Raw genomic sequence first — 14,298 nt, 5'->3', positions numbered from 1 at the left:
CAGATTAGGAACACAAGTTGAAATAGGGAAGAAAATGGTAAGTGAGCACCTGTCTACCCTACAAGAATTCAAATCACCAGGACCGGATGGATTACACCCCAGGGTTCTGAAGGAACTGGCAGACGAGATCTCAGAACCACTGAATTATATCTTTCAGAGATCCTGGAGCACCGGGGAACTACCAGAGGACTGGAAAAGAACTGATGTGGTTCCCATCTTCAAAAAGGGAAAAAAACAGATCCAGGAAACTACAGACCTATCAGCCTGACCTCAATACCAGGAAAGATTCTGGAAAAGATAATCAAGCAATGAATTAGTGAACACCTAGAAGTATACAAAATAATAGCCAAAAGCCAACATGGGTTTATCAAAAACAGATCATGCGAGACTAATCTTATTGCATTCTTTGACAAAGTGACAAAATTAGTGGACTAGAGGAATGCCGTCGATATAGTTTACTTGGACTTCAGTAAGGCATTTGATAAGGTAGACCATAACCTACTAGATAAAATAAAAAAATGTGGGTTAGACAGCATCACCACCAGATGGATTCATAACTGGCTGACCAACCGCACTCAACGTGTAGTCCTCAATGGAACTGCATCTACATGGAGGGAAGTGTTCAGTGGAGTACCCGAAGGCTCTGTTTTAGGCCCAGTACTCTTCAACATCTTCATCCATGATTTGGATAAGGAAATAAATGGGGAACTCATCAAATTTGCAGATGACACTAAGCTGGCAGGAATAGCCAACACTCCAGAAGACAGGCTTAACATACAGAAGGATCTTGACAAACTTGAACATTGGGCACTATCTAATAAAATGGTGAAAAGAGTAAGGTTCTACATTTAAGCAACAAAAACGAAATGCACAGGTACAGTATAGGTGGTACCTTGCTCAATAGTAGTAACTGTGAGAGGGATCTTGGAGTCCTAGTGGACAACCATTTAAATATGAGCCAGCAGTGTGCAGCAGCTGCCAAAAAAGCCAACACAGTTCTAGGCTGCATCAACAGTGGGATAGAATCAAGATCACGTGAAGTGTTAATATCACTTTATAATGTCTTGGTAAGGCCACACTTGGAATACAACATTCAGTTTTGGTCGCCACGATGTAGAAAAGATGTGGAGATTCTAGAAAGAGTGCAGAGAAGAGCAACAAAGATGATTAGGGGACTGGAGACTAAAACAGTTGCAGGAACTGGGTATGTCTAGTTTAATGAAAAGAAGGACTAGGGGAGACATGATAGCAGTGTTCCAATATCTCAGGGGCTGCCACAAAGAAGAGGGAGTCAAGCTATTCTCCAAGGCACCTGAGGGTAGAACAAGAAGCAATGGGTGGAAACTAATCAAGGAGAGAAGCAACTTAGAACTGAGGAGAAATTTCCTGATAGTTAGAACAATTAATCAGTGGAACAGCTTGCGTCCAGAAGCTGTGAATGCCCCAACACTGGAAGTCATTAAGAAGATGTTGGATAGCCATTTGTCTGAAACGGTATAGGGTTTCCTGCCTAGGCAGGGGGTTGGACTAGAAGATCTCCAAGGTCCCTTCCAACTCTGTTATTGTATTTGTATTTATTTGTTCATAAATAACAACCACTGAGTTTACACACTCATCTAAGCCAAAACTGTAACAAACACGCTGCCCTGATTCTGTGAAATCTGGGTTCAAATCCTTATTTTATGAAATCTGGATTAAAATCCTTGCTCCTCCATATCATTCCCTCTTTTTTAGCCAATCTAGAATAAATTGATAGGAGGATTGATGAAAATCAATGTAAATTAACTCACTCCTAACAGATGGCTCTCTAGTCTCTGTTTCAGCATATACAGTGAAAAGGAGCTCATGGTTTCCATCAATAATTTGTATGTGATCCTTACTCTCACTTAAAAGATTGTCCTAATGTTCAATTAGAAATAATTGCAACATATTTATATACTGAATTGCAATCTAGAATTTATTAATCATTTTTGTTAGGAAGGTTGAAGGAACTTATGAACTTCGTACAAATATAGTTCCCAGCCTCTACTGGGAGAAACCATGACATTGGACCTCCCCTAAGAGTATAAGATCAAAGATATTCCTGCCAGCCTGGTGCCATCTACATTAACATCCTGTTTCCAACAAGGCGAGCTTCCATGTAAACAGGTGATCAATTTTTCCTGTTTTCTGTTTCTGTATTCAAAGCTTACTCCTTGGATATGAAAATTTCATTTCAGTATCAAAGTTAGCAAAATAAAATTACCGTATTTTTCAGAGTATAAGACACACCTTTTTCCCTCAAAAAAGAGGCTGAATATCTTGATGCGTCTTATACACGGAGTACAGCATTTTTTGCCTCCCGAAACCTTGCCCGCCTTCACCAAAATGGCCATGCATAGCTTTTAGGAGGCTTTCAGAGAGCTCCTGGGGGCTGGGGAGGGCAGAAATAAGTGAAAAATGGGCTGTTTTTTGCTCAATTCCCCCCCCAGCCCCCAGCAGTACTCTGTAAGCCTCCTAAAGGTTATGCATGCAATTTTTTTGATAAAAAACAGGCCCATGTTTTGTGAAAAATGGGCTATTTTTTGCTCTTTTTGGGGGGGGCACCCCCCAGGAGCACTCTGCAAGCCTCTTAAGGGCTATTCATGCCTTTGTTTGGGAAAAAAGTGGGCCCGTTTTCATGAAAAACGGGCAGTTTTTGGGAGTTGGAGAGTGCAAAAAAATGTTTTTAAAATTTGCCTCTTCAAAACCTTGGTGTGTCTTATACTCCGATGCGTCTTATACTCCGAAAAATACGGTATTTAATTTAATAATATTAATCTCCCAGTCTAAATGTTGAAAGAAACAAAAATACTTCAAAGAAGCCACTGTTATAGCTAACTTTCCCTTAGCAAGCAAACTTCTGTTTCTTACCAACAGCTCTAAAACACTTCCGTAACCTACAATATTGCACTGTTCACACAGTTCCATTTATTCTTCACTGTTTTTCATGAGTCCCATAGATGTGAATATTCAACTGGATCCATAATGCTTACTTATAAAGTGACTAAACAGTGTGACATCTAAAGGGATTTTAGATCAGAAATAGGAACACGGCTTCAATGGTGCAAAGTGATGCTCCTGCTGCATATCCACATAATATGTCAAAAGATGGAAGATGTCGTGTGAAAAAACTGACTCTTCATGAGATCTGATGCAAGACTGCTTAAAAAAAACCCTCTTCAAGATGCTGCAGAAACACCAGCAAGATTGTGAACATGTCACACAATATTGTGTGTGTTTCTGATAATCCCATACGAGATCTGATGAGGTTTTGATGATTTTTCTATGAGAACTCTTCTAAATGACCCTGCTCATGAATACAGACAGAGAGGGGTTGGACAACATGAAAATGTATAATGGCGAGCAAGTCCTGTCCTTTCCAAATTGAGTGCTCGCATGCTGGAACAAAGTAGGGCCACTTTATTGATTTTTCTGTTAGCTTAGTTACAGGGCTTATATATCCCTCCAGTCTGAACAGCTTGCTTACTTTGTTCACACAAATAAGGTTAAACTGTATAGTTTAAAATACCAATACAATACAATACAATAGTAGAGTTGGAAGGGACCTTGGAGGTCTTCTAGTCCAACCCCCTGCCTAGGCAGGAAAACCTATACCGTTTCAGACAAATAGCTATCCAACATCTTCTTAAAGACTTCCAGTGTTGGGGCATTCACAACTTCTGGAGGCAAGCTGTTCCAATGATTACCGTGTTTCCCCGAAAATACACCATGTCCTGAAACTAAACCCTTGCGACATTTTTCGCGTGCGCAAAAATATAAGCCCACCCTCGAAAATAAACCCTCTGGACAATCCCCCCCCTCCGACCAGGCAGAGCACCGCTCGCCGACCTAGCGGTATCCCGAAGGCACCAAGCCACGGGAATGAGGTGGGGGCAAAGGCGCTTGCGTTGCTTGGTGCTTTCGGGGTACCGCTAGGTCAGTCAGCGGCGCTATGCCCAGCTGAAGAAGGGGGGGTTGCTGGGCAGCTGCTCTCTTGCGAGCGGGCTCCCGAAGAGCCGGGCACAGCCTCAGGGTCGAATGGCTGTGTTGCGCTGTCGCAGCAGCAACGCAGCAGCCATGAGGTGACCAAGCTTATGAGCAGCCGCCCGGCAACCCCCCTTTCCAGCCGGGTACAGCGCCGCTGACTGACCTAGCAGTACCCGGAAGGCACCAAGCAACGCGAGCGCCTGTTCGCCGCCCTCCGCGTCCCGTGGCTCGGTGCCTTCGGAATGCCCCTAGGTGAGTGAATGGGGCTCTGCATGGCTGGAGGGGAGTTCGCAGCGGCTTTTCCTCTCCCCGCTCACGCGAAGGGCATCTGCGCTGCTGGCGCCGTCCGCCGCTTGGTTTTTTTTTTCAAAGCATGGAGGATGGATGCCGCTCTGGAAGTACGCTCTATGGTTGTGGGCTGCAGATTGTACAACCATAGAGCGTACTTCCAGAGCGGCATCCATCCTCCGTGCTTTGAAAAAAAAAACCAAGCGGCGGACGGCGCCAGCAGCGCAGATGCCCTTCGCGCGAGCGGGGAGAGGAAAAGCCGCTGCGAACTCCCCTCCAGCCATGCAGAGCCCCATTCACTCACCTAGGGGCATTCCGAAGGCACCGAGCCACGGGACGCGGAGGGCGGCGAACAGGCGCTCGCGTTGCTTGGTGCCTTCTGGGTACTGCTAGGTCGGTCAGCGGCGCTGTACCCGGCTGGAAAGGGGGGTTGCCGGGCGGCTGCTCATAAGCTTGGTCACCTCATGGCTGCTGCGTTGCTGCTGCGACAGCGCAACACAGCCATTCGACCCTGAGGCTGTGCCCGGCTCTTCGGGAACCCAGTCACAAGGGAGCAGCCGCCCGGCAACCCAAAAATAATAAGCCCTCCCCTTTAATAAGCCCAAGGCCATATTTCGTGGGTCAAAAAAATATAAGCCCCTGGCGTATTTTCGGGGAAACACGGTAATTGTTCTAACTGTCAGGAAATTTCCCCTCAGTTCTAAGTTGCTTCTCTCCTTGATTAGTTTCCACCCATTGCTTCTTGTTCTACCCTCAGGTGCCTTGGAGAATAGCTTGACTCCCTCTTCTTTGTGGCAACCCCTGAGATATTGGAACACTGCTATCATGTCTCCCCTAGTCCTTCTTTCTCTTAAGCTAAACATACCCAGTTCCTGCAACCGTTCTTCATACGTTTTAGTCTCCAGTCCCCTAATCATCTTTGATGCTCTTCTCTGCACTCTTTCTAGAGTCTCCACATCTTTTTTACATCGTGTCGACCAGAACTGAATGCAGTATTCCAAGTGTGGCCTTACCAAGGCATTATAAAGTGGTATTAACACTTCACGTGCTCTTGATTCTATCCCTCTGTTGATGCAGCCTAGAACTGATACAATAAAAACAAAGTCCCTGAGAGAAATGGAACTCACCTTCATTAGACTTTAGAATACAAAAAGGAACAGTTCTTAACATTCCCACCCACAAGGCCTGTTGAAAAAGTGATTTCTTCAGCCAAGCTTCAAACAGGCACAAAGGCGAAATCCTTCAGCAGGGAGCTCTTTTAGCCAGACCCCAGAAATGAGAGGGCAGGAGCTGCTATCCTGGGCAGGTAGCATTGGCAGGTAGCCAATTAACTTACAAGCTTCCCTGCCAACTTTCCCAGTGACCTTTTAAGGAAGTCATCAGAGAAATGGTAATCACATGATCGCAAGGCTCTTGGCAAGTGGTCATAAGTGCAAACTCGTTGCCAAAACCTGAGACTGTAATTAGATGGCTGCCAGAGAGTGAGGCCATGTTTTGCAATGATCAGAAATGCCATTACCGGCCGTCATTATTTCTGAGGCTGTGATTAATTCAAACTGCCACTAAACGAACATTTGTAAGTTGCGGTCTTGCTGTAATACTTAATTCGAACACACAGGAGCATTCATTCAATGATGCGTCCTCAGCATTAAATTCCATCTTTGCTTTGAATTTTCTGACAAGTTACTTTATAAAAAAATTGACCAGTTAGAATGTTTTAAAGCTTTCCATGTTACCCAGCAGCCAAATCAATAGCTAGAAAAATCTCATCTGAGAACACTGAAACCGTAACATTTTCAATAACCTGGTGATAAAGTTTTAAGGTTCCATTGCTTGAAAGTTCTTGCTGTTGTTGATTGTTATCTAACCCTTCAGTAGGAAAGATTTGCAGTTTTTTCTAAGAAGGTACTCTTAAAATATTTCCTAAAACTGGCTTTGATTTTCTGTATCAATGTATAAGTTAATGGCCTAAGAAAGACTTTGTGACACTCTTTATGTCTCTATAAGTCCATTTATTATGCATTTATTTGCATAATTCATTTGCAAGAAAGTCACATGACTTTTAGGAGCCGTTGTGGCACAGTGATTAGAATGCCATATTGCAGGCTAATTCAGCTCGCTGCCAAGAGTTTGATCCTCACTGGCTCAAGGTTGACTCAGCCTTCCATCCTTCCGAGATGGGTAAAATGAGGACCCAGATTGTTGGGGGCAATATGCTGACTCTATAAACCGCTTAGAGGGCTGTAAAGTACTGTGAAGTGGTATATAAGTGTATAAAATGTATAAAATAGTATAGTATAAAAATGGTATAAAAATGCTAGTATAAAAAAAACGTTAGTATAAAAATGCTATTGCTATTGCTATGCGGATTTCTGGCAAAAAAAATGCCCACTGTGAAAGATGGAATTATTTAATGATCATGTGAGTTGATTAACAACCACATTGATTCTCCTAATGACTGCTGTAGAAATTGTTGTAAAATCAAATATGATTTGACATGATTACAATGACTTACAATGGAAATTCTAGCCCCAATTGTGGTTTTAAGTTGGGGACTACCTGTATTTATCTCTTCTTTCTCTATTCATGGTGAAAAAAAAGTTTGAAATTCCTTCAAGAGAAGCCTGTTTCCTAGTGACTTCACACACACACACACACACACACATCATTTTCTTGGTCAAAGAACAGAAGAATTCTTTGATTTCTTATAGGTCTTTTTTCATAACCCAGTCTAACTTACTACCTTAGAATTTACTGGAGGTCTCATAGCCAAAACTAACCAAGTCTGATCCTATTTACCTTTGTTTTAGATCAGCCAAGGCTAGGAAAACGCTGCCACCAAATTTTGTTCCTTCTTTCTGTAACTTGTTTTATTTTTTTGTATCCATCTCAGTTTTATTCTCCTTCTGTTCCATTTCACTTCAATAATTTCTCTATTGCTTTTGAAGAACAAATCTGCTATATTTATACAACATACTTAACCTGGAAAAGATCTAACTACTGCAATCATACAGGCCAATAATCTTGCTTGTCATAACCCTGGTTGAGTGATCTGTGGCTTAGGTATTGCAAGGACTCCCACAAATTGTTCACTCTGGAGTCACATCTCCTTCAAGAGTTCTGCAGCCTCAACCCTGCTGTCTTAGAAGTGAATCTCGTAGACCTTGCTCTTTCTGGATGGTTTGTTGTTAATCATTTTGAACTCCCCCTGCTCTAATGCAGCCATTTTTATTCTTGTTTTAATTGAATATATCAATGTTTGTGAGCCACCCTGAGTCATGTGTCAATAGGTAGCCACAGAAATACTGAATGAATGGATCAAGGAATGAATCAATGAACAAAGAAGGAAGGTAGGTAGGTAGATTACAACTCCAAAACCAAAAATCAACCAAGTTGTGCGAAAGGAAGGGACTCCGTTATATATAGCAATTCATCCGTACAGAGGTATACACATGGGCAAATTGGTTTAGAGCATTATCCATACATTTAGCTGAAGTAATAGTCAAATTCTCATCTGTTTTCAAAAGAGAAAAAATGGAGAGCACTCACTCTTTCCAAGGATTTGAGGAGATTCTGCCTCTCTTTTAGCTTTTGGATACTGATCACAATCTTATGCCTTGCACCTTTGGTAACATTCTGCAACAGAGACATGGAATACAATATTAGTACACATATACAGCATGTCGCAGATGGGGGAAAACACAGTTAATCACTCCAGGAACTCCAGACTAAAGCAATTTATATGATGAGGTTCCAATAGGTCTTAGCCAATTAACTATTCCGATTAATACATAGCCAGCACTATAACATTGATAAATGCTTAAATGTATAGATGTATGAAAGCTGGTAAAATTACTAAATCTTAAGAACGTTTGCTAGATTCCAATATTTTTATGAGAATCATTTGAGCAAATGATTTCACTGTTGATAGGTTAGGGCCATGATGGCGAACCTATGGCACACAGAGCCATATTTGCCAGCATGGCAGCCCTCAGCTCTGGCATGCATGCGTGTGCCGGCCAGCTGATTTTCAGCCTTCCAAAGGGCCAGGGAAGGCCATTTTCGCCCTGCCCAGACTTCAGTAAAGCCTCCGGAGTCTGGGGAAGCGAAAATCCACCCCCTGTGCGGGTTGCTCATGCATGCGCGGTGGGGGGTGAATTGCTCGCACATGCGCAGGTGGGTGGGCATGCATGTGTACGCAAGTTTTGGCACACCTTTAGAAAAAGGTTAGCCATTACTGGGTTAGGGTTTAGGTTGCAATCATTGCAATTTTGTTATAATTTGCATATTATAATTACATACCAGATTTCAGACCTCTGAGGCAGGGTGCTCTGGAGATAGTATTATAGCCCCTAAGACCTGAAAAATTTGCTCAGTCTTTAAGATCAAGTCAAAATGTGCCTGATCTAGATATAATTGCTTCAAATCTTAATTCTTTAATTCTTTAAAGAGAGATGGACGCTTTTCATTCACACAAGATTTCTGTTCCAGCGAAGAAAGCTTGCTGGTGGTAGGGATCAAAGGATTTCCCTAATCGCCCCTCCCCCCCAAAAATACGATCTAGAATGAGTGGTGATTGGGGAGGAAAAACAGAAGAAGTGGTGATTTTGTCAGATGAAAAAGGACCAGGTATCATCTAATCTTTAATTCCAAGAGCTTTCCGAGTTGACCTTTATTCAGAGAACATTTCCTCTGGTCAAAAGAAAAGACAGTTTGCTCTAGCCCAAATAAAGGCTTGTATAAAAGCTTTTGTAAGGCTGGCATTTGCTTCTAGCCATAGAACAGTGATGGCTAACCTTTTTGTCGAGGTGTACCAAAAGAGGGGGTGGGGAGTGTGGGGAGAGTTGCGCACGTGCAATGCCCCCCCCCCGTGCATGTGTGCACAACACTCCCCCCAGTGCATGCATGCAGGCCTCGCTAAAGAATCCAGACTTCTGGGAGGCGCACTGGGCCATTTTTCGCCCTACCCAGGCTTCAGGGAAGACTCCTGAAGCCTGGGGAAGGTGAAAAATGGCCCAACACGCAAACCGGAAGTTCAGGAACGGACTTCTGGGTTGCTTGTTGGGCTATTTTTCACCCTCCCCAGGCTTCAGGAGTCTTCCCTGAAGCCTCTGGAGGGTGAAAAATGCCCGAAAATCAGCTTGCCAATGTGCGTATGCGCGCTGGAGCTGACAGAGTAACAACTCGCGTGCCCTCAGAAATGGCTCCGTGTACCACCTGTGGCACGCGTGCCATAAGTTCGCCATCATGGCCATAGGAGGAAACACGTCACTTAAAGCAATACCTGTCGTCAGTGAGGATAATGGTCCAGACTAAGAACATCTCTTTCCCCTTTCAAATCTGGTATTTATTTATAAAACTATTTAGGCGGAATTAGGGCTAATAAAAACCCGGTGTTTAATCTGCTCTTAAGTTGGATAGTCATTAGACGATTAGGCGTCAAATGGCCAAAGCAGCACAGGAGCTGTTTTTTTTAAAACTAGACATACTTGAGCCTCAAGATGACATTCAGTCAAGGACATCATTTCATCGTAGGTCATCTGGGAAAAAAGGGCAGCATACTTGTGGAGACGCAGACTTTTGAGCCAGGCAGGAACATCTATATGTGGAACGGACAAACACGACAATTACATCTAAAGAGTAGCAGAGCAACCATTACAATAATCTGCTCCATGACCAGCTGCTTGGGCCAATGGCAAAAATTATTTTAAAAATTACAAATAACTATACCAAAAATTAGCAAGAAATAAAATTATGCACACTGTAATGAAAAGCTGAGGTTAAAACTATATAAAAGTAGGTAAGAGAATTCCTGCAGGTTTTACTCTGCTAGTCATAGTCAACTTTAGGGGGCAATGCTCATCTCCCTTTCTAGGCCACTGAGCCAACACTGTCAGAAGACATTTCTGCAGTCAAGTGGCCAGCATGACATCATGACCCAGAGCAGTGTTCATTCCTGGTAAAGAATACCTTCCTTCTGAATCTTTGGAGTCAAGGCAGGGGTGAAATCATCCCAGTTCGGTCCAGTTTGCCAGAACCAACCGGGAAAAATTGCTTTAAAAAGCTAAAAAAAAAAGAGCTTCTGACGATCACGTGGCTCCCCCCCCCACTTTTAAAGCATTTTCCCCCTTCGGGTTTGCCTGAAGTGGCATGGAAAAAATACTTTAAAAAGTGAAAAAAAGTTGGCCACACCCACTGAGTCACATGACACCCCCCCAAGCCACACCCACAGAACTGGTGGGAGAAAAATTTAGATTTCACCACTGAGTCAAGGGTTTTCTTTCCTAGGGATTGATCAGAGATAGTCCTGATACATGCCTTCTAAAAATACCCATGTCATGCTCTTCAAAACAATGGTCTATCAAATAATTTATACAAATTTTATACTGGGCAGGGTATCATACAGGTACAACACCAATGGTATTCTAGAGAACCATGTTTTCTTGTGAAGGAGCAGTGGGCTTATGTACAGGGCCTGTTTGCTCCCACCCTCCTTCCTTCCATTAGTCCAGGGGTGTCCAAACTTGGGAACTTTAAGACTTGTGGACTTCAACTCCCAGAATTCCCCAGCCGGCTGACTGGGGAATTCTGGGAGTTGAAGTCCACAAGTCTTAAAGTTCCCAGGTTTGGACACCCCTGCCTTAGTCTATCTAGCTAAACAAAGTTTTTATTTGGTTATTAGCAGGTTACCCAAACTGATCCTTGTTTGCTGTTTCCAAACAGGCTAAGATTCCAAAAAAAGAAAAAGAAAAAGAAAGAACAAACCCCACTTTGTGACCCTGACTGTAAAGGAAGTAGGATACCAAGATCTATAATTAGGATACTATGCTTTCAAAATCATTCCTGCTTTTTTAGCCTTTTATAGCAGTGGGAAGAAACAGCAGGCAGAGTATTCGTGATAAGGCTGAACTGTCCGGATTCCAAGCACATTGTAATGCTTCTAGCATCAAAATAATCTGCTCATTTAAGCATTTGCATTTGCGAAAGTTTGCAATAGGGATACCAACGGAGTAACCAACCAATGAAATCATGTGAATATTCCTCTCCGTTAAAAATTACCTACAAACATGATAAATTTGTAGCAAAATAATAAAATGGTGCATGAAAACTAGACATTATTTTCTCTGCTGTGCTGAATTGTTGTTGTGAAGAATCTGACATTTTACTTTTATTCTCCATAATTTTTTTTTACAAGATTCAGGATCACGGTGGGTACCATGTTGCACACTTATACAATCCCTAAGCAATAACTGCCTGGCATGAATTTATGCTAATTATAAAATGCAAATTAGTAGCTGTCCACTAACAGGTTTGGAATTTAGCCCTTTTTACTGAACTGCCATTCTGACATTGCTCAAATAATTGTGTTTCCTCTTTGCATTCTTTAATTTAAAGCAGTTCTGGTTGGGGAACTCTGGAGTTGAAGTCCACGCGTTTTAAAAGTTCCCATGTTCGAAAAACACTGATTTGAACCAAAGCAGGGCAGCTGTACACAAGTCTTCTAAGTGTCACCTGAAGCAATGTGAAGCAAAGAGAAATAAAAGTACAACTCCCACAAAGCTCCCCCACCCCCTTGAGAAGCAGAATGAGATACTGGAAAAGAACCATTTCCTCATCATGCTTGGCTGTTAAGGAGATGCAACGGATGGGACCAGCTAACTCCTGTTTAACATGACATGGAGGGAAGCAGAGATAGATGAACACATGGAAGGTGATAAAAAAATTCCCTCTCATGCAGATGCCAGAAATACTCTACACACAGAAGTATTTTCAACTTGGGGTCATCTAGGTGAGTTGCATGTCAACTCATAATCCTCAGACAGCAGAGGACTTACCGTGTTTCCCCGAAAATAAGACAGGTTCTTATTTTCTTTTGATCTCCGAAATAAGCACTTGGCCTTATTTTCGGGGAGGTCTTAATTATTTTTGAGGTGCAGGAGGCAGTGAGCGTGGTCACTTCATGGCTGCTGTTCTGTTGCAATATTTTCATGGAGGGCTTATTTTCGGGGGAAGGCTTATTTTAGCGCATGCACTCAAAAGCCCGATTGGGCTTATTATTCAAGGAGGTCTTATTTTCAGGGAAACAGGGCATGTACGCATATCTAGAGGAATAAGCTCCAGGAAACCTATTATATGTATTATTCAATGAAATTGCATAAGAACAGGAGAGACTTGCACTATCAAATTATATCCAGGTAGTGCTCGACTTACAACAGTTCATTTACTGACCGTTCAATGTTACAATGGCACTGAAAAAGTGAGGTTTTTTTTTTCACACTTATGACCTTTGTAGCATTCCTTTCCAATCATGCTTATAATCACAATTGAGCCCAAAGTTTCTGCTGCTAATTGAAGACAGTTGTTAATTGAATTTTGTCCCATTTTAGGATCTTTCTTGACACACTTGTCAAGTGAATCACAGAAATTCTGAAGTTGGTGACACAGATGTTAAATGAATGGGTCTTTCCCATTGACTCTGCTTGTCAGAAGGTTGCAAAAGGGGATCACATGACCCTGGGACTCAGTAGATATGGATCGGTTGCCATGCATCTGAATTTTCGTCCCATAACCACGGGGATGCTACAATGGTCATTAGTCACTTTTTCCCAGTGCTGTTGTAACTTTGAACAGTCACTAAATCAGGGGTGTCCAAACTTGGGAACTTTAAGACTTGTGGACTTCAACTCCCAGAATTCCCCAGCCAGCCATGCTGGCTGGGGAATTCTGGGAGTTGAAGTCCACAAGTCTTAAAGTTCCCAAGTTTGGACACCCCTGCACTAAATGAACTGTTGCTTAAGTTGGGTATTATCTGTACCATTTGAGGCTGATGGTTCCATTTAACATTTTGAACTGATATTAAGCTGGGAAGAGGCATCCAAGCACCCACCCAAGTGTCTGACTGGGTAACTTCCATAATATATTATTCAAGCCTTGTGGTTTGGGACTTACGAGATATGCAATCCAGAATTTCTAAAGATCCCCTTTTTGCCTTTTTCCTGCTTTAAAAATAGACAGTCTTCTGCCACATGACCCTCCCTGCCCAATCAGATCAGGCTTCCTGGTTTGGACACTGAGCAGGGAGGACTAATTGGTACCTGAAGGGGGAGACCACCAGGAATTCTTATGGTTGCAAATTAGGGAATGGAAAAATCAACCTGGAATGAATCAGTGGAACAGTTTCCCTTCAGAAATCATGGGGGCTCCATTACTGGAGGTTTTTAAAAGAAAAGATTGGACAACCCTTTTGTCTGAAATGGTACAGGATTTCCTGCCTGAGCAGGGGGTTGGACTAGAAGATCTCCAAGGTCCCTTCCAACTCTGTTATTCGCTTAAGAAGACAAGGCCAAGAGTGTGTTTGTTGTTCAACTACTACACTGTTTGCTAGTGGCTGCAGAGGTCCAAAGCACACACCTCTCCCTCACACCCATGTCAAGGTTGTAGTTTTATTGGCTGTGCTGGGGAGAAGGCTTGGATGGGAGGGAAAGAAGGTTGTACAGGTGCCTACAATTTTGCTAAGCAGCCTGCTCTTCCGCACTGCCCCAGAAGATTCATTCATTCTCTTCATTTTGTGTTCTTCTGTGTCTTTGATATGCATAAACCCCAATTCTCTCTTATTTTCTCAGCTATTCCAAATGTAATTTTTTTTTCTACTGAGTGGGTTCACATGCTCTGCTAAAGTCTGGTTTATTAATCAGTGTTTATCAAATGTAGAGCAACTACCTGCCTGCACAACATAATAAGTAAAACAAAATAAACCAAGTTATGGTTCAATGCAAAGGTAATGGACAGTGTAATGGACTGTAATGAATAAAACTGGGGAAAGAGAGGGGGAGATGCTGTCTAGGAAACAGGCAAGAGACGAAAAATCCCCGAGTCACTTAATGGCCAGAGAAAGAAACTGAAGAAAGACTTACCCTAATGGATCAAGCAGTTAAAACGAAAGCAGGGAGTTTGTGCCTTCAGACCTGCATGATTCTGTTAAAAGAGCCTTACAATAAAGTA

General features: G+C 42.6%; 1 protein-coding gene across 2 annotated transcripts in view; it reads right to left on the bottom strand.

Moving 5' to 3' along the window:
- The window catches only part of SAMD4A (sterile alpha motif domain containing 4A), a 153,814-nt gene that overhangs the window by 31,879 nt on the left and 107,637 nt on the right, over positions 1-14,298 (bottom strand). For both annotated transcript variants that reach the window (XM_081933897.1, XM_081933896.1), the window contains exons 5-6: positions 9,786-9,895; positions 7,846-7,932 (exon numbers count right to left, since the gene is read on the bottom strand). In XM_081933897.1, the coding sequence (XP_081790023.1) occupies positions 7,846-7,932; positions 9,786-9,895 (197 nt within the window). The remainder of the gene's footprint in view (positions 1-7,845; positions 7,933-9,785; positions 9,896-14,298) is intronic.

Source organism: Natrix helvetica, assembly GCF_964273705.1.
Source record: "Natrix helvetica genome assembly, chromosome: 1".
NCBI lineage: Eukaryota > Metazoa > Chordata > Lepidosauria > Squamata > Natricidae > Natrix > Natrix helvetica.
The sequence above is the reverse complement of the archived record's forward strand: the minus strand, read 5'-3'. Positions and strand labels throughout refer to the sequence as shown.